The sequence below is a fragment of the Typopeltis vanoorti genome, chromosome 18 (assembly GCF_054136105.1).
Source record: "Typopeltis vanoorti isolate ZY-2024b chromosome 18, IOZ_Tvanoo_1.0, whole genome shotgun sequence".
NCBI classification, from domain to species: Eukaryota; Metazoa; Arthropoda; class Arachnida; order Uropygi; family Thelyphonidae; genus Typopeltis; species Typopeltis vanoorti.
The window spans coordinates 37,048,843-37,070,142 of record NC_143566.1 but is presented as its reverse complement, the minus strand read 5'-3'; the positions used below and the strand labels follow the sequence as shown (position 1 = coordinate 37,070,142).

Sequence of the window (21,300 nt, the reverse complement as noted above, 5' to 3'; positions counted from 1 at the left end):
TAGTATATCTGCTCTCCAGCCAAAAGGCTGTAGATTCGAATCCTGCCGTGGGCATGGATGTTTGTGATTATCTGTGAAAATACTAGTGGTGTTGGTCGGCAGTAGATGGCGTTGGTGTAGATGATGAAGGTAGTTGCGGTTGGTGGATTGGTGGAGACAGCGAGTTATAGAAGTAGGTGCCCTCCCTCAATGAGTCTTTGGACTCCCTGGAGGTGTTACGTAATAATAATAATAATTATGGATCTGAGAGGTGGTAAGAAATAAAACACTTGCTCGTAGACTGGAAACCACAGATATGAGAGTTGTGAAAAAGATTAGTGGAGTGAACAGATGACATCAATGGCAATATCATATTAAAAATGAGGATATTAGAAAAGAACTTGCCATTGTTAGCATTTAGTAATGTCTTAGCAGAGCTAATCTCAAATGTTATAGTCATTTAAACAGAATGGGAGAGGAAAGATTAACAGAACTTTTTTCCTGCCAACCTCACAACCTCACAAGTGTTCTTTGTGAGGTTGGCAGGAAAAAAGACCAAGATGTAAGTGGATTGATACAGTAAAAAGTGCCTCAGAAGACATTAGATCTAATAATGTTGGAGTCTGACAGATAATGGATTAATTTGGAGGAAAACTGTTGATTGGAAGTTAGTAATGGTGTGACTTTTTCATGTAGTACTACCATAATATCCTTAGGGTACATATCAGGAATTTGATTATGATGGTGATGATCATACTAAGGCAACTAATGTGAAGTCATCAGCTTCTTTATACAGCCTAATTGTGAACATACCTCATGCGCAATTTGTTTTCTTATACTTAAATAAAGGATCATACAAGAATATAATTTCTTGGCAAGTTTAATTTAATTTGTAATGAAGTAAAAAACTTTATATACCTACAGAAAATTATGTTTAAACTTTTACTAGTCAAAAATATAAAAGTTTTAGAGTATTCGGGCACTTACTTTTTGCGTAGCATCAGAATTTTCACTGTTCACAGTTCTTTTCCTACTTCTTACCATACTGCTGTGGAATTCAGTGATAATGTTCACAGTACTAACATCTCTGGATGGCAACTGTGGTTTTGATGTAGGATCTATTGGCGTTGAGTTATCAGCTGATAGAACAACTGGCTCAACTGTGACATTGCTTGTCTTTGGGAGAATCGGAGGGGGTCCTGAGCTGGCTTGTAATGTGCTTCCTTTGGAAAGTATAGGACTACCAATGCTCACAACCATACTTGGCACTGTTGAAGTAGTATTATTTGGCTGACTGGCTTGATTATGATGGTGATGATCATACTAAGGCAACTAATGTGAAGTCATCAGCTTCTTTATACAGCCTAATTGTGAACATACCTCATGCGCAATTTGTTTTCTTATACTTAAATAAAGGATCATACAAGAATATAATTTCTTGGCAAGTTTAATTTAATTTGTAATGAAGTAAAAAACTTTATATACCTACAGAAAATTATGTTTAAACTTTTACTAGTCAAAAATATAAAAGTTTTAGAGTATTCGGGCACTTACTTTTTGCGTAGCATCAGAATTTTCACTGTTCACAGTTCTTTTCCTACTTCTTACCATACTGCTGTGGAATTCAGTGATAATGTTCACAGTACTAACATCTCTGGATGGCAACTGTGGTTTTGATGTAGGATCTATTGGCGTTGAGTTATCAGCTGATAGAACAACTGGCTCAACTGTGACATTGCTTGTCTTTGGGAGAATCGGAGGGGGTCCTGAGCTGGCTTGTAATGTGCTTCCTTTGGAAAGTATAGGACTACCAATGCTCACAACCATACTTGGCACTGTTGAAGTAGTATTATTTGGCTGACTGGCTACAAGTATAGGTGTGGATACCAAAGTATTTGCGATCAGTGATAATCCTACTGCATGAGATTGTTGGGTTTGTGGGTGGTTTGATTGTGATATTATGGGAGCTTCCAATTGCTGGATTGGGTTAGTAACAGTCTGTCCTTCAGCACTAACTTGGGAAAGAGATGGGCTCTGGGATGTAGTTACTGTATGAATAGTTGGGCATGATGTAATTGTAGCAGTAGGCTGATCAATGGTGGCAGTAAGAGAGAGCAAATCAGCTTCATTGAGAACTACACTTGGTGAGAGGGTAGTCAGAGGTGGAGGGGGAACCTGAAACATTAAACAATTTTGTAAGATAAAAGTAAAGAATGAAATTTATATAAAGGTTTAAATTGAACACTGTCATAAACTAAAAAAACAAAACAAAAAACATCATATACATACCTGAATTTTACGAACAACTAATGCATTCTGAGAAACCGGCAATGATCCATTAATATTGTTGTTATTTGTAGTGATATTATTATGCTCATTCTTATGAGACACAAATAATGCTAATGAAGTGAACTGTTTTTTGCACTTTCCACAGAGAAATACATCTTCATCTTCTGTTGTAAAAGAAATGTACACACAATGTCAATCACATTCTCAATATGACTTGAAAAAACTTATAATACAAAATCAAATCTTTATGTATGTATTAATCTAGTCTTTATGAAAACATTAGATATTCATTGAAATAATGACATTAGATAATGAGATCTTGAAAATTAATCTCTTCAGAACACTTAATCATTAGATGCGAGATGAGTCTTGACAGACTATGTTCTTAGGAAGGACCTCCCACGATGAGTCTTTTGACTCCATGGAGGCCTGAATAATAATAATAATAATTTTGGAGCTTCCACAATTCAACAGATTAATACAAAATTTTAATAAATACATTTTTGTTTGTGCATAAGACATTTAATACACAAAACACATATGACTGGAGATGTTTATGTACTAATAAACTTAATTTACAATAATGTATATTCAGGGATCACTTTTCATTTACTTGGCCAGGAATCAGACATAAAAATACTTGGTTTCAAAACAGAAACATGATGACTGGGAAAGGAATTAACAGTATATTATTAAACTTTAAATGGGATGCATTTTTTTTTCATTTTTCATGTAATTTTTTTAGGACAATTATTTATTGCAATTTTTTTTTTAATAATACACTATCAATCATCAACAAATAACAATTTCTGAATAAGAGAAACATAAAAAAGACACTAAAAAACAAAAAGTCTTTCCTCAGGTTACATTTAGCATGCAATTTGGCCATTATTGGCATACTCACTTGAGGTTTTTTTTTAATGTGACTTTCATCCAAGAAAGACTGTGAACCAATAATACATTAGTATTATGGGTTGGCTAAGGATTTTTTAAAATTAAATTTATATATTTTTTGTATTATTTTATTTTATTTTTTTTACAGAATATGGACACCCCGCTTTAGAGCCCAAACATGGAACTTTGCCAAATCACCTCAGGCATCCAATAAGGGTAGTGGGCTCACACCAGAGAAGGAAGTTCATCCCCTACCTCCAGACAATCACAAACATCCATGTCAACAGTGAAATTTGCATCCTGCTGGTTGGAGAGAGCGGATAATCTAACTACTCGGCCAATTAGGCAGCATATTTATTATTATCAGGAACATCTAGTCCCAATCCTCAGAAAATAGCCAAACTCATCAGGATATGAACTCCAAAAGCAAGCATTCCACAAGGATGCTGAGCAAAGCATAGCTGTCTCAGACTGAACCACAAGCTCCTGTAGCAAAACAGCTTTGTTCTACTTCATTCCATAGCTGCTCAGATGGTTGAGATACAGACAATAAGCAAGCCAATAAAGTGTGATATAATCACTCATACTCCTGGGAATACTTCTGAACAATCTGTGCCTTGTGATACAATACATTATCCTGCTGGAAGTAATTTACCAGCTGAAAAATTACAAGCATGATGGGATATGTCTGGTTAGCAACAATGTTGAAGCTGATCATGGCATTTAGATGTTGTTTTGCAGAGTATTAGGGATCTAGTATGCATTATGACATTCTCACCATAATATACCATAATATGCTACATCTTGACCCTATTTTTTGGTATGAAACAAATGGAATCAAGATTAATCAGACCAAACAACCCTTTTCCATCTCATTCTATTCAATGTTGATGTTCCTGTGTGCCCACTGTACCTATAACTGAATATGATGAAGTTACCTACTATTCTATCCCATCCATGAAACTGCTCCTTTGCTGTCCACCACTGTTATATTGTGCTAACATTTGACCAAATGCGGCCTATTATCTGTTAGACTACACAATTCATGGACTCTCACATCAACAAGCTGTCATAAGATTGTTGTCAAGCTGCTCTTGGAAAACTATATAGAGACTTGTTATAAACATTCCAGCAGGATAGCCATTTCCATAATACTTGAACAGTTACAAACTGGCAGTGACCATCATACAATATTTGGTCACTTAGGTCACGCTACTAATTCATTATGATCAGGGCCGGCTTTATCATTAGGTGATCCTAGGCAATCGCCTAGGGGCGCTAAGCTCTACAATAGCTCAGGAACGACTCACTGGTCTAGCAATAATATCTATAGAGCATGAAATTGCATCTACAATCAATATAGATGAATTAATTCAAAACTTTGCCAAAGCAAAAGCCTGAAAGATTAATTTTTCATAATTTTTGTATTTAAGATGTAATAATTTTCTTGTTATACAGATATTAGGAGTAATCATATATGTATACAAATGTAGTGGTTTTAAGTATAGTCTCCGGGAAAAATCCCATGATACTCCTCTTAAACACTATTATTATAATTATGGTTATTATAGCCTGTTTTTGTTTAGGAGTGACCCTTATTTAAATACATTGGCTATCAATACTCAAAGGGGTATATATATTTAGGGCATTATTGGTGAGTATAGAAGGCAATTAAGGTAGAATAAAAGTTAGCAACTCTCCTAAAACCTAAAAAATCTCTCACACACAAAGAAATATTCAAACTCTACAACGTTGTCTACAAATTTCCTTGTCAAGAGGATTGTGACGTCACCTACACCAGCTCCACAATTAGGTCCCTATAGACTAGATTACAAGAGCACTTCAGGGATTGCAATATTCCCATTCCAGAATATCTGAACACAAAAAAACATCGCAACACCAAAAAGAAAAATAAAACACAGAGTACAGGGAAGACTGAGATTGCAGCTCATGCCCTTCAACTAAAACATATCCCCCAAATTGACAAGGTCATAATCATAGACAAACAAGACAACGAAACAATGCTAAGAATATCCAAAACTATTGCCATAAAATGCGATGAAAATTCTATTAACGTCCACTACCCCTACCTAATTTCAGAATGTTGGACGTTCCAGAAGCTACAATTTAAGCCACGCTTCCGGCCATGTAGTGACAACTAATGCCCTTATTTGGCAGTTGCAAACTTGCCCTGACATAGCCTTACACTCATTTCCGACAAAGTTCCGAGGATGGTCACACGACCGAAACGGTTCCACACCCCGTTAACCCCAGTTGCCACAATAGTCTTTACCCTTCCCCCCCCACAAAAATGCCCCCTAATTCAAAATAATATATGTATACATTTATATATATATTATTAATATTAACCTGGGTTATCCAAAACTTATTTTTCCCATGTCTAAACACCGCCCCCCCCCCCCCGCTTGTAACAACCTTCAGCGTGATCATGGAAGTGGAAGGCATCGTAGAATCAATAAAGGTATGTACCAAATTTTTCCACCTCTTTTATTCTACCTTAATTGCCTTCTATACTCACCAATGCCCTAAATATATATACCCCTTTGAGTATTGATAGCCAATGTATTTAAATAAGGGTCATTCCTAAACAAAAACAGGCTATAATAGCTGTAATTATAATAATGTATTGGTTTTCATTAATAAATTTTTTTAATGTTCATAATGATATTATTTTTATAAATATCCACATTGTGTAGTTGTACATGTGCTTGTGTGAGTATGACAAAATATATATAGAGAGACAATGTATAGGGGTGCCTAAATTTTCTTTGCTAGGGGCATCAGATACTCTTGGATCAGCTCTGATTATGATGCATGTATACACACCCACACAGAATCCCTTCGTACTGATTTTATTTAAACTAAAACTGCCACATGGCATCAAGTTATGAGAAATCATACCTGCTTAGTGACTTGTTCTACCTCATCCATACATGCTCAGCTAGTTGAGATCTAGTCAACTATCAAATCCAATCAGAGGCAGCTATGCATTACTCACTGTTCTCTCTCCTTTTCACATTCCTTGCATATGAAACTCTTCATATGCCAAATACACTGTAGGGACCCACACTCCTTCATGCGAGGATACAGCAGTAATGTAGTTCTACAGGCTGACTGCTAGAGAGTAATAAATCAAGAGGCTTCCTAATCAGCTAGTGAATAATTTTGCTGCCTGTTACTCTGCAGATCATGCCTGGAGGGAATCTGAGTATGGCGGTACATATAGAGTGAGCTGTGAAGATCATCATGGACAGGAGAATGGGTTCCATAGGTCAGCAGTATGTCAATGAATCTTTCATCTTCTACTGCATGCTCATACTATAACCTGAGTAAAGTAATCTCTAAAGATTACTTTACTCAGGTTATTTCTGTAGTCAAAATGACCAAAGAGTGAGGTAATTTTCCTTGGGAACTCAATGTCCACAATGAAAACTGGTTTTCCTTCTGCAATTTCACTGATAAGCTGGTAGATATACCAAGTTGGTTGCTGTTAGCAATGACCTAATATATTAGAATTTATCCACTATAGAATAACCAAGGATCCAGTCTACAAAGCTTAATATAGCATAATATAGCTGTCCGATAGGTATCAGAGAGTTGTGTGTGGTGGGGCAGTTTCAAGGAAGCAGTGGGTTACAAGTGGGGTCCCACAGGGCTCAGTACTGGGACCTATATTGTTTAACCTTCATATCAATGACATTGTCAGTGGATTGAGGGGCTATACTGGAGATGGAGGAGCTAAACTGGAGGAAGTAGGGGAGACAAAAGATCTGGGGTTGATGATTGATAGAAACCTGAAATTCAGAAGACATATTGCAAAGGTGGTGAAGGTAATATAGAGGATTGTTGCAATAATGAGAAGGACGCTGACCTGCAGAGATAAAAGAGTTATCATTTCATTGTATAAGACCCTGATCAGACCACACTTAGACTATTGTTCTCAGATTTGGTCGCAGATAACAAAGACAGTTTCAGGACAGTACAATGTTAGTTATGAGGATCGGCTGATGGAATGTGGACTGCAGAGTTGGGTGGATAGAAGAAGGAGAGGTGATATTATGATTGAGACTTTTAAACTGTTGAGAGGTGATTACAGGATTGACACTGGGGAGTTCTTTCGCTTGGTTGAACAGTGGGAAGGAGTGATGACAAGGGAGCCATCCCTGGAAGTTACGAAAGGAAACTGTGAGCAAGAGAGTGAGGAGTGGTTTCTTTGCATGGAGGGTGGTTGAACCGTGGAATGTATTGCCTGATAGAGTGGTGAGAGTGAGATTGGTCAATGAGTTTAAGGAGTGGTATGATAGACTTTGTGTTTCCTAGGAGGGACCTCCCACGATAAGTCTGGATAGACTTGGGTTTCCCAGGAAGGACCTCCTGCAATGAGTCTTTTGACTTCTTGGAGGCCTAAATAATAATAATAATAATAATATAGACCTGACAGACCCCCCCCCTCCTCACACGCTACAAACAACTACAAACATATATTACTACTTGAACCTTACTCTAGACAAGATTTGGAAGTTCAGGCTGCAGCAGAAGATCTCCAGCCCGACAGCCTGCAGGTCTTCCTTCTCCTGATCCACCCATCTCCTTCTCGGTTTCCCTGGCAGCCTCCCTAATCGGGGTCGGGCCTCCCACACTTGTCTCACAGTCCTTTCGGGGCCCATACGGTACAGGTGCCACAGCCACTGAAGATGCTGGGCTCGCAGCTCCATCAAGACGTCTGCTGAGTTGTATAAAGCGCGTATGGCAGCACTGGACAGCCTCCTCCAGACTCCGTCTGCCATGACCCCTCCATAGATAGGTCGTAGCATCTCGTTCTCGAATACTCTCAGGTGATCGGTTTGTCTCGCCATGAGAATCCACGCTTCAGCACTGTAGAGGAGAACAGGCCTGATCAAAGTCTTGTATAGTCCCACCTTTGTAGTCCAAGACAGCAAGCGCGAGGCGAAAAGAGGACGCACCTGATAATAGGCCACATTCTCAGCATTTACCCAACTCTGGACATCAGCCTCAACTTTGTTGTCTTCAGTCACGAAAGAGCCCAAGTACCTAAATACCTTCACCCTCTCAAACTGTGCAGCTCCCTCTGGAGCTTGAGCAGCATGGTGACTCATAAAAAGGTATTTTGTCTTCTCGTCGTTTATCTTCAGGCTAACTTCTGCAGTTTCCTCAATAGCAGTAACCAATGCCACTGTGTCGTCCCGTTGATGCGTCATGAGCGTAACCAAGAATCCTAATTTGCACCTCCTTGTTGATTCCACCTGCCACTTGCTGTGTGTTTCTAATTAATTTTTCTAACACTAGATTGAAGAGAATCAGAGAAAGCCCATCACCCTACTTCACACTGGTCTGTACTTGAAACAGATCCGACAGGTCATCTTCTGCTTTCACTCTTGCTCTCGAACCAGTTACACACACCTGCACCATTTTTTGGAGTTTTCGAGGAATTCCCAGCTCTTCTAACACCTGCCATATTTTTGGGCATATTATTGAGTCATAGGCTTTAGAAAAGTCTATGAAAATATTATGAACTTCCCGGTTATATTCCCAGCACTTTTCAAAAACTTGGCGCAGCATGAAGAGTTGGTCTATTGTAGAACGGTTCCTCCTGAAGCTCATCTGGTAGTCACCAAGGCACTCTTCTGCATATGATGTGAGGAGCATTAGCATGATGTTAGACAGCACCTTGTAGCCAGTCGACAGCAGTGAGATGAGCCATAGATATATATAGAGTAGATATATATATATATATATAGAGTAGAGATATAGATATATATTATATATAAATATTATTATATTACTATTATTACATATGAATGTATTCCAAAACAAATACAATTTGCAGCTCTTCAAAAAAAAAAAAAAAAACCATCAATAAACTTCCATCTCAGTCTTCATCTGCACCCCACACATTGGCACTAATGTGCTTATAGGTCTATTGACCTCTAGTGTCTGGGATCAATCAAACGCACACACACACACACACTCCCAACCCAAACCTGAATAAAAACGATTGCCTAAAACTTTCTCAATTTTGAGAAGTTATAACTAATACTCACCATTCATGTTTTCCTTAATTTGTAATTAATTTTTTATTTATGTTTAAAAATATTATATTAACTAAATTATTTTATTGTAATTTATTTTGGATATCTATTAACGCAGATGGAACTATTCTCCTGCAGTCGATAGTGCACACAATATCATGCGCATTCAGTTGAATTGTTGTTCTTGTTTTTTTCCTATAACTGTAGTGACAATGGCTATGAAACTTAGCCAAACATTTTACAAATAGAGACATTTAAATTAAATGTAAGTGGTTCTAGTAATAGTATTTTATTATGAAGATATATGGGGTGTTCTAAAATAAGGATGGTTCTTTTTATTTTTTTCATTTTCACGTGGTTATTATATGGTTATGTGAAGAATTATGACACACATTTTTCAATCTTTCTTCATTCTAAAATTTGCCAAATATTTGGCTGAAGCATATAGAATTAAATTTCATAAAGATATGTTTTGAATAAATAAAAATACACAAAAAATAAATACATTAAAAATTTTTATCAATTTTTAATGAGCATTTTTTTACTCCTCAAAACATTTGTTTATATTTAATTCAGTATATCTCAACTGAGCATTCAGTACTTGGGTGAAATTTCAAACTGAATATTTGATTTTATTTATTTAGCCAATGGTTCAGTGCATTCCTAATTTTTATCTCCACTCCACTTAAAATTCTCACCCCCCCCTTATCCAAACCCTAATTCTAATAGCAACTGTGCCAAAGCAGTCAAAGACCAAAATTCAGCTTACACTACAAGCCTATAACAATTAAAAAATCATCAACACCTCCAAAATAGTCTTTGTAAGGGCAAAATAGACTAAGCTTGTATTCTGTCCAAATGGCAGTCAAGCCTTCTAAGTTCCTCACCAAAACCATGGGATGCAATGTCTGTCCCATGATTCCATCTCTCTCTCACACACACACATCTTGTTGATACAATAGCAAAATCTTCCAAAGATAAGGCAGATCTCTGGGTCAATTTTTTTCTCCAACTCTTGTATGGATGACTAAAGCAGATCTCCTCTCGCCATTCTAAAAACTATACACATGTGCTTCCTCTGAAATTTTGCCAGAAGGACAGCAGGAAAATGCTCAGTAGCCTTGATACTCATGAGTAACGGTATTTCTCCAGCTGTACTAAAAAATTGTGGTTCAAGAACTCACACCCATCTTGTATTGTTTTTCCAAACTATCATACTCATCTGGCATCTATCCAACTGCTTGGAAGGCAAGCTTTTATCCAGCTTGTTCCCCCCCCCCCCCAAAAAAAAGGGAGATAAAGATCTGCCATCTAACTATCGTCTTGTTGCTCTGACCTTATTACTCTCAAAAATAATGGAAAAGATCATCAACAGCCAACCTGCTTCACCACACCAGTATGGATTCTGCCATTCTCTTTCCGCAGCAGACCTCCTTGCTAAACTTTCCTATCTTTGGATGCAGGCCATGGAAAAGTTTGGAGAAACTCAAGTGGTTGCTTTTGATACTCCCAAAGCATCTGATCAAGTCTGGCATTGTGGTGTTCTTACCAAGCTACCATCTTATGGTACTGAAATGGATTGCCAGCTTCTTCTCCAGTTGTTCACTGCAGGTCGTGATGGATGGCTTCCGTTCATTAGATTTTCCAGTTAATGCTGGTGTATTCCAGTGCTCAGTACTGTCACCTACATGTTCAAGTGGGGAAAAGACAACCTGTCAATTTTAATGCCACTAAAATGCAATCCTGTCTCATTTCCATGAAGAAAGACCATGCCTCTCTCTTCCTCACTTCTGATAATATTCATCTTGCCAACCAGGACCAGTTTTCTCTTCTTGGGTGAACTCTCACATCCAGTGGTGTATCTAGAGCTTTTGCCGCCCGGGGCAGTCCCTGAGTTTGCTGCCCCTCTCAATACACACGAAAAATACTACAAAAAGTGTCAAAACGACGTATATGGAAATAAATTAAAACACTATGTTTATTTTTGAAGTAAAACTTTAATTCCAACATTCTAAAATGTTATTTTTCTTGCTTTTCCGTTAGCAAAATCGTCAACGACATCGAAGTCCATTTCATCACTCAGTTGCTGTTCTATAGACAGTATGGCAAGATTTCTTAACGCAAAGTGCTGTCCGGGGGAACCCCCACCCTAGCTACGCCACTGTTCACATCTAATCTATCATGGCATAAATACATTAGGTCCACAGCCTCTTCAATCTTCTGAAGAGGCTGTGGACCTAATGTATTTATGTCTCTTCATCTAAGACTTTCCTCAAAATGCTTGACTGTATACAGAATAAGCAATTCACTTAATTTATATACCTTAAGTCACTTTCCCCATGTGTGCTCTGTTCTGCATTATGTCTTTTCTATAGGTATTTCGATAGGTGCCACTCTGCTGAACTGGTTGTTACCATCCCTCCACTTTCCTCACTCAGATGTGAAGATGAAGAGCTGCTGGTCAACACCCATAGACAGTTAAACTCTAAATTCACTGCATTAGCTCTCATCCTCTGCCTTAATTTCATACACCTCTGCTCTTCCCATATTGCTTTTCTTAATGATTATAACCTTCAGATCTTCAAAAAATACATAAAAAAATTCCTTTAACCACTTACCCACACATGGACATGTCATGTCATGTCATACAGCTGAGAGCCTCTCCAATGTGGGGCTTAGACTCATACCAGCCACTAAATTAGAAACTTCGCAGAGATCAGTGGTTTACATATAAGCATGCAATTGCCATTACCAATCATCCTCTGAAATTCCCTCCACACAGGAAGTTCTGTTTGTCCGTACAAGCCTTCTCACATGATGCTGATCTCATTCCTGACAGACTCTCTTAGGACCACAGTTATGCCTCTTAGACAAGCAATAGCAGTTATTTTTCAACTTATTAAACACCTGGGATATCTTATTGTTTGAGAAAGCAGTCAGCTCTGCTGTTTTCAAAATCATGGCTCCAGCCAGATGGTCACCCACAATAAGCCCTTTATCAAACTCTAAAAGATCCTTTATTTTTCCTGGTCAACACTATTGATGACTGCTGACCAGCAGCATTCTTAAATAGTTGCCTAGAACACGTGTGATGCACATGATCAAGTATTTTGCATATATGCTGTGTAAGTGACATTTATGCACATCTGCAAAGGTTTCTAATTCAGTGGCCCATTTCCTACTCTGCTGTTTAGATTTTCAACAACTTTTCTTTTTTCTCTATATCAGCTGCCTTCTCTAATAACAGAGAACAATCCCTCCATTCCTTCCTTGGTATAACTTTCTTTTGGACCAGTGGCACAAACATTGCCCAATTCCTCATTTTGATGTTTATCTCATTACTCTACTCAATATTGCCTGCCATTCAAGAAGATTATCACTGAAGAATATAGCTACTCCTTCCATTCTCTGATCATCATTGATTGCCTGAAGTAGCATCTTGTAATTATTTAGAAAAGTCTAACCTGCTTTTTAATTCCACTTTTATTCATTATTTATTTTTATTTGTGTTTTACATAATCAAGAAATCCTGCTCTTAAGACCAAAACATAGAACTTTTCATACTACTTTGGGCCTCTAATAAGTGGGAGTAGTGGTCTTAAACTGGGCAATGAAATTCATCTCCCACCTAAAGATAATCACAAGCATCCATATTCATGGCAGAAGCTTGCAACCAACCTGTTGATTGGAGAGTAGATAAGCTAACCAATCAGCCAAACAAGCTGGCTCTGTAGAATCAGGAAACTAAATTTAATATACAGTTCTTATATATGAAAACAAAAATGTAAGTAAATTGCCATTTAGGAGTTTGCTAAACTTTCATACATTTTTACTGATGATGTAACTGGTGACAGGAAGATACACAATTAATTGAAAAAAAAAATATTATATAAGGAATAACTGCCTGCTGGCAAGCATTGGTGAATAAGGGATAGCATTCTTTAGTGTAATATATATGGTCTTTCTCAAGCAAACAAAATGAAACACAAATAAAACAGATATCTATTTTTTAAAAGCTAAAAAGGATGGTCATGATGCACAAAGTAATCTTAGGTCCATTACTATGGACAAAAAAAATGCATTGTGTCCAATAGCTGTTGAAATAATTATCCAGTTATCCAAATAATTATTGGACTAACAAGAATTAGCCAATTCTATCATTCTGAGCTCAAAACTGCAACATCATGATCATCTTCCTAATACAGGTTAGAGCTAGAACAACAGCTTTCCAGTCCAATCTATTTACAGCCAAGTTCTTTAAATATCTGTAGGATATCAGTGTACTTATGCTCCTGATAAGTTTTGTATCCATTTCTTTCTGGTCTTCTCAGCAGTATCTTTCCATTTACTTTTCCTTTTGGAGAATTTCATAAAATGTTGCAGTATGCATTCCAAGTGAGCTAGATTTGGTATCTTCTTGAGGCTGGCTTCCATTGATGAGACCTCAATAAAGGTTAAAACTAGCTTTCCCTTAATGCACAGCATTATGCACTTCTGAAAGGAAGTATACTTTGCATTAAGGGATACTAAGGCAACTGATGTGAAGTCATCTGCTTCTATATATAAGTTAGCTAGTCATCACAAAGACACTTCATACACACACTTTACTTACACTTGGATAAAAGATAATTCCTTGGCAACTATAATTTGTTTTCTAACTGGGGGATTAAAAAACTTTCTACAATGTATACATATTAATGGAATACTGCTCTCATAGGTGTGGTTAAGACCTCTAAAAATTCTTGATAAAGTCCAGAAGAGAGCAGTTCAGTTGATTGATGACCTCTCTTAGAGACTCTCTTCTACAGATATGTCCATGGCCAGCATTCAGCAGAACTAACCCCCACCCCCACCCCAATATCTATTAAACCTACTGGAAGCACAGCAGCTACCCAACATCTTTATTTGGGTTAACCTGCAGACTTGTCTTTTATTCCCCATGAAGCATTTCCCATGATCCACAACCTCAGCTCTTTAAGAAGAATATCTACAGATTGTTTTTCTCTTGACCTACACAATATTTATTTGCTATAGGCCTTGTGGCTTCTTGTGTATGGGAGTGATATATATATATGTAGTGATAAAATTTGCGATTATTATTATTATTATGTGACACTTCCAGGGAGTCCAAAGACTCATTGAGGGAGAGTGTGCCAACAGCATCAAACGATTGAAACCCCTTCCAACTACTAACCGTGCTTAAACTTGCTTAACTTTTTGTGAGCCATTAGTAGCAGAGATTCTACCAATCGACCAACCTTTGCTGGATTACAAAAGTGTTACCAGGAAAGAATAATAATTGTTATTTCTATATGCTAATAGATTATATTCTGATTTTAAACAATCAAAGAGTGATGCATTACATATCATGCTATTAATTATCTGGAATCTAGATGGCACAAACAGAATACATAAATATTACAACTGATAATTACATACCACCTTCTACAGTAATAGCAGGCTGTGGTTCCAACAAGGACTGGACAGCTAGAACAGCATGGTTGTCAATACTTGGTATGCCACCTAAAATAAAAGATTAAATGAGTGAAATAGATAGTTAATTCCTTGAACATTTTAAAACACAGAAAACAGTGTCGGATTCTGGTTTTATGATAATTTGGCACAGCCCTGTAGAAATTGTTTGCATCCATAGCACTAGGATGCCCAAAGAAAAGCATTCTAAGTTCAATTCAAGTTGCTGACTAGAGGAATGGTTGGCACTTGTAATAAAAGATAAATGAGTGAAATGAATAGTTAATTCCTTAATAATTTTAAAGCACAGAAAGCAGCGTTTGATCATTTTTCTAATCCTTTCTTTGAACAGTTTTCCCGAGTTAGTCAATCTGGGGCATGGCCAAGCGAGTTTTTTCTCCAGAAACTCGTTTATCCTGTAAACACAAGAAAACCAACTACAGAACCCATACTAATTTCAGTCAACAATAAATTGAATTAGGAACCAGGACATGGAAGCACTTGTTTCTGTCATACTCCCTTCGCTGGAACGCCGATTAAAAATCAGTGAGAGTCTTGGGACAGCTATCTCGGATTGGATAATGATGGAAAATGACTGTTCTATCTCTAAAAGTTAGATGGGACTAAAATAGCCTTACCCACTCCCTACAGAGAAATAAAGACATTAGCAGATTTTATTATTATTATTATTCAGGCCTCCATGGAGTCAAAAGACTCATCATGGGAGGTCCTTCCTAAGAAACATAAAGTTTCTTAGGAAGGACCTACTCATTGACCGTTCTCACTCTCACTACTCCATCAGGCAATGCATTCCATGGTTCAACCATCCTCCATGCAAAGAAACCACTGCTCACACTCTTGCTCACAGTTTCCTTTCGTAACTTCCAGGGATGGCCTCTTGTCATCACTCCTTCCCGCTGTTCAACCAAGCGAAAGAACTTCCCAGTGTCAATCCTGTAACCACCTCTCAACAGTTTAAAAGTCTCAATCATATCACCTCTCCTTCTTCTAACCACCAACTCTGCAGTCCACATTCCATCAGCTGATCCTCATAACTATCATTGTACAGTCCTGAAACCATCTTTGTTATCTGCCTTTGTACCCTTTCCACAGTTAATTTATCCCCTTCAAATCCTGTGGACCAAATCTGAGAACAATAGTCCAAGTGTGGTCTGATCAGGGTCTTATACAACGGAATGATAACTGTTTTATCTCTGCAGGTCAGCGTCCTTCTCATTATTGCAGCAATCCTCTGTGTTACTTCACCACCTTTGCAATATGTCCCCTAAATTTCAGGTTTCTATCAATCATCAACCCCAGATCTCTTGTCTCCACTACTTCCTCCAGTATAACTCCTCCCATAGAGTATGCAGTGTCCCATTGAATAATAAATTTAGTTTAATCCTTTATCCAAGTGTGAGCAAACAAAGTTTGCACCTGAAAGTATCTTCAGGACTGGGGTAAGGTGGTACAACACCAGGGCAACTCGTTGCAAAGGTGGAGCAAGCTACCAACACTCCTGTCTCAGTATCTCCTATAATGCAAAATACATCTCCTTGCGGATATGTCTAATGTTATGCATCAAGGGAAGGGCCACTACCCAGACTAGTTTCGACCTTTATTGAGGTCTCTTCAGTGGGAGCCAGGCCCAAGCTGAGATACCAGGCAGAAGCATTCGCAGGTCATCTCTACCTATAGGATGTCTGGATTCTTATTATTATACTCTGGATTATTATACTCTAACCAAGTGAAAAAAACTTTCAACAGTGTCCCATTGATGTTTCCCAAACCTCAAGACCTTACATTTTGCTGCATTAAACTGATGCCCCCATTCATTTGCCCATCTATCTAGCTTATTCAAATCCTCTTGCAGGGCTGCCGCATCTGCACTATTACTATTACTAATAATCCTTCCCAGCTTCGCATCATCCACAAACAACTGAATATCCCATTGCAATCCACTGACAATGTCATTGATATAAAGGTTAAACAATATAGGTCCCAGTACTGAGCCCTGTGGGACCCCCTTGTAACCCTCTGCTTCCTTGAAACTGTCCCACCACACAAAACTCTCTAATACCTATCGGACAGCCAATCCTGAATCCAGACATCCAGACCCATGTGCTGCAACATAAATATCAGCTTATCATGTGGCACCCTCTTGTCATCACTCCTTCCCGCTGTTCAACCAAGCGAAAGAACTTCCCAGTGTCAATCCTGTAACCACCTCTCAACAGTTTAAAAGTCTCAACCGTATCACCTCTCCTTCTTCTATCCACCAACTCTGCAGTCAACATTCCATCAGCCGATCCTCATAACTATCATTCACTAAATCTAAGAAAATGCCTTCACTAAATCTAAGAAAATGGCAGTATATGCCTTTCCCTCATCTAATGCTCTTGTAACTTTATCATAAAAGGCTAGCATATTGCTAAAATGTTTGTCCCTTCACAAATCCATGTTGACTCTCACAGATAACATTACTCTCTTCTGCCCAATGTTGTATACGGTCCTTTGCTACTTTCTCCAAGATCTTACTAACTACTGATGACACACAAACTGGCCTATAATTAGACACTTCCAGTCTGCTACTGCCCCTTATGCAATGCACTATCTTACCTTCCTTTCATTCCATGGGCACCTTTCCCGCACTATCAGTTCTCTAGCACATTCTCTCAAAACTCGTGATGAAATACCATCCAGTCACACAGCTTTACTGACATCCAGAGTACTCAGTATTTGAAACACACTCTCCTTCTGTACCTCTAAACCTCGAACCTGCCCTATCCCTCTAGCATTAAAACTGACTCCTCCAGAATGAAATACTCCAATAAAGTGTTCATTGAACAATTCTACTATGTCCTCTGCATCAGTCACTCTATTCCCATTTTTATCCCACAATATCATTCTTCCACATTTCTTCTCCTACTGGCCACATATCTGAAAAATTCCATAGGATTTTCTTTGGATCTTAGGGCTAATCTCCTCTCATATTCCAGTTTCGTCTTCCTTACCATACTAGTCACTCTCCTGGCCTGTGTCTTATACTCTTCATGCATCTTCTCTTCTCCAGTCTCCTTATATCTCTTCCAGAGCCTCTTTTTTGCACGCAATTCCTGTTTAATATTGTTTGTCATCCACTTTACTCCAAATTGTGTCCTCTTGTTCACTCGTAGTATACAACTTACCATTGCTGCTAACAAATATTCTTTCATAATTTCCCAGGCACTAATGATATCCCGGTCTTCCAATTCCCGCCTCCATGAAACTTCCCCAAGTCGATGTCTTAGACTATTATAATCACCTGCCTTATAATTCCACATACGTTCCCGTCTCTTTGATACTCCTGCATGTCTATTCATTTTCCAAGTCAAAACCATACAGTCACTCTCTCCAACTGGTGGGAGAGATGTCAGCTCAGTTATTATCAACTCTTCTGATGCTATAACCAAATCCAAAACTCTTGAACCTCTTGTTCCCTCTACTACATGTTGCCTAAGACGTTTGTCCCTCAAGAATTCTAGAAATTCAATTCCCTTATTGCTACATGCATCACTTATTATCATCACTTATTTGATAATTTGGTATAATAAACTCAGTGCTTAAATATAAAGATGAACCAAACATTTTTGGAATTTTGGAAATTGTCTTCAATGGGACACTGCATACTCTATGGGAGGAGTTATACTGGAGGAAGTAGGGGAGACAAGAGATCTGGGGTTGATGATTGATAGAAACCTGAAATTTAGGGGACATATTGCAAAGGTGGTTGAACCAAATATACAGTTACATGGTGTTGCAGCAGAAGTCAGTTGACACATCAACCCATTTGAGAATTGGTTAAATTGAAAGTTCATTCCTTTTTATTGTGTGTAAAGAGCTTGTTTTCGTGAACAAAATGATATATAGGTGGCACACACAATTTGAAATATTGCAGAGAAAACATTATGAACCGGATGCTCAGAATCTTGGAAAATATCTTTACAGTAATCTCTCAATTACACAACCTTCAAAAGGAATGAACTTTCAATTTAACCAATTCTCAAATGGGTTGATGTGTCAACTGACTTCTGCTGCAACACCATGTAACTGTATATTTGGTTCAATCAACAGTTATCTAACACCGAGAGGAAATAATACATTCATTAAATTCACTATTTTGCTAGTTTTCTACCCAGCATCATCAGAACACAATGATACTATGACAGGCACACAGTGTTAAACTAAGTAATTGTAGAAACAATTTAAATTGTAACTGACACCTAATGACCTTACATGGTGCCCTCTATGGTTCAGATAACTATAAAGTTATTATTATTACATGACACCTCCAAGGAGTAGAAAGACTCATCGAGGGAGGACACCTACTCTACAACTCTCCATCCCCACCACTCAATCCACTAGCTACAGCAAACTGCATCATTTACAACAATGCCATCTACTGCCCACCACCACCACTAGTAATTTTACAGACAATCACAAACATCAATGCCCATGACGGGATTCGAACCCACAGCCATTTGGCTGGAGAGCAGATACATTAACCACTCAGCCAACCAGGTTAATTCAGATAAGTCTAGCTATTAGGTATCAGAATAACGGGCTCTCAAATCTTTGATAAATTAATGCAGCCATACTTGTTGAGGGTGAAAAAGTGTTTCATAGTTGATGCTGATTCTAAGACGAGTCTCTCAGACCTGTAACAACTTCTATGTAATAAAGATGTTTTTCTCCATCTGATCCTATGTGAAGGAACATCCAGAGCATGGTCTGCCAATCTCAACTTGCCATACAGATGATCTCAGATGTAAGAGAGTGGCATACCATACTCTGGATACTCCTTCACATAGGATCAGATGGAGAGAAACATCTTTATTACATAGAAGTCCACACAGTTGAAGTAGAAAGTCATTCTGCTTCAAGTAGTTGAAGTATACAGTTTCATATACGAAGACCTGCTCACACGGTTGCTTGTTCTTCACATCTACTTTTCCCATGAAAATGGTACAAATGTATGAAAATATGTTTTGTTTGAAAACTTGTGTAACATGGCATTTCCCCTTATTTGCACACATGGTGAAGTGAAGCCTTCTTTGTTTATCCTGTTCATACAATCTCTAAAACCCTGAAATTTAGTGGTGGACAATCTTTCTGCTAAGATTGTTGGAGAAGGTGATGACACCGTTACTTCACCAAAAGATAATGATGACTTAGTATTGCTCTTTTCCTAAAACTCCTGCATTGATGACCAAGGGAAATAATTTCTTGCCATACTGAAATTTGAACCCCATATGCCTCTTGTAGTTTTTTGACAAAAACATCAGAAAATGACTAAATAACTTGGGCACTAAAAAGTGTCCTGGTTCTGATGGCAGCTCTCCATTTGTTCTCAAACACTGTGCTACAAATTATATATTTAGTTTAATCCTTTATCCAAGTGTAAGCAAACAAAGTTTGCACCTGAAATATCTTCAGGACTGTGGCAACTCGTGGTAAAGGTGGTATAAGTTCTCATCACTTGCCTTAGTATCTCCCATAATGCAAAGTATGCTCACTGATGATTGCAGATGGTCACTTATCTTCAAAGTATTTATAACCAATACAAGAGTCCCACAAGGCACTGTTCTCCCACCCACCCTATTCCTGCTATATATGACTTACTCCAGCAGACCACCAACCCAAACATTGTTTTGCTGATGACAGCAAATTGCATTCTTCCCTTTCATTTGACAAACCTGACAATGCACAAATCACCACAATCTGCAGAGCCTTAACCACTACCACCTTAATATACAGATCTCTAAAACATTCCTTGGTGGGGTTTGGATAATCTGGTCAAATTCAATGCAAGTAAAACACAATTCTGTCTTATTTCACACACAAAAAAAGAACCTTTCTCTTCCAGCCTTACTTACAACAACAACAAAATCCCCATGCATGATAAGATTTATTTATTGGGATAACACTAACCTCAAATCTCTCTTCACGCAAACATATTACAAATATTGCCTCTTCTGCCTCTAAAAAAGTTAGGTTTTTTTTTTGCTTGAAGCATTACATTAACCTCCAAACAATTCCTAACTTTATACAAATCACAAATCTATCCATTTAACATTGCTTCCATATCTGGGGTGGTGTCCCCAAGAATTCCCTAAAGATACTGGACTCTGTACAGAAAAGGGCAGTCAGACTGATCAGTGATCCCCCACTCACTAATACATTTCACTCACTTTCACACAGGCACTCAGTTTCTATTGCTTGCATCTTCCACAAGTAACTCTATACTTCCACTTTCTGTCAAATCAGTTCAAAAGAAAGCAGTAACTAATCAACACTCCTTCACAGTGCACTGTCAACTCACAGAACAAACTTCTCCTCTTCATTCATCCATTCCACTGCTGTCCTCTGGAACAGTCTGCCATCTTATGTGTTTACCAAGGAATACAATCACAGCTCTTCAAGATAATGTAAACAAGTTCCTTCTTGTCCACCCATGGTACTAGTGTACTATAGGTTGACCAATCTGTAGTGGAATGGGTCCCCGTTATATATAAAAGGCAAAAAATACATAATAAAAGTCAACAATCACATAACT

The 21,300-nt window shown here is 38.0% G+C and overlaps 2 protein-coding genes across 2 annotated transcripts in view; both read right to left on the bottom strand.

The window, feature by feature from the left end:
* The window catches only part of LOC150096595 (uncharacterized), a 140,085-nt gene extending 138,846 nt beyond the window's left edge, over positions 1 to 1,239 (bottom strand). The window contains exon 1 of the mRNA XM_090408658.1: positions 967 to 1,239. Coding sequence (XP_090264784.1) covers positions 967 to 1,239 — 273 coding nt within the window. The remainder of the gene's footprint in view (positions 1 to 966) is intronic.
* Positions 1,240 to 1,512: 273 nt separating this feature from the next.
* Positions 1,513 to 21,300, bottom strand: part of LOC150096594 (uncharacterized) — a 35,399-nt gene continuing 15,611 nt past the window's right edge. The window contains exons 2-4 of the mRNA XM_090408657.1: positions 14,673 to 14,756; positions 2,269 to 2,432; positions 1,513 to 2,154 (exon numbers count right to left, since the gene is read on the bottom strand). Of these exons, the coding sequence (XP_090264783.1) occupies positions 1,513 to 2,154; positions 2,269 to 2,432; positions 14,673 to 14,756 (890 nt within the window). The remainder of the gene's footprint in view (positions 2,155 to 2,268; positions 2,433 to 14,672; positions 14,757 to 21,300) is intronic.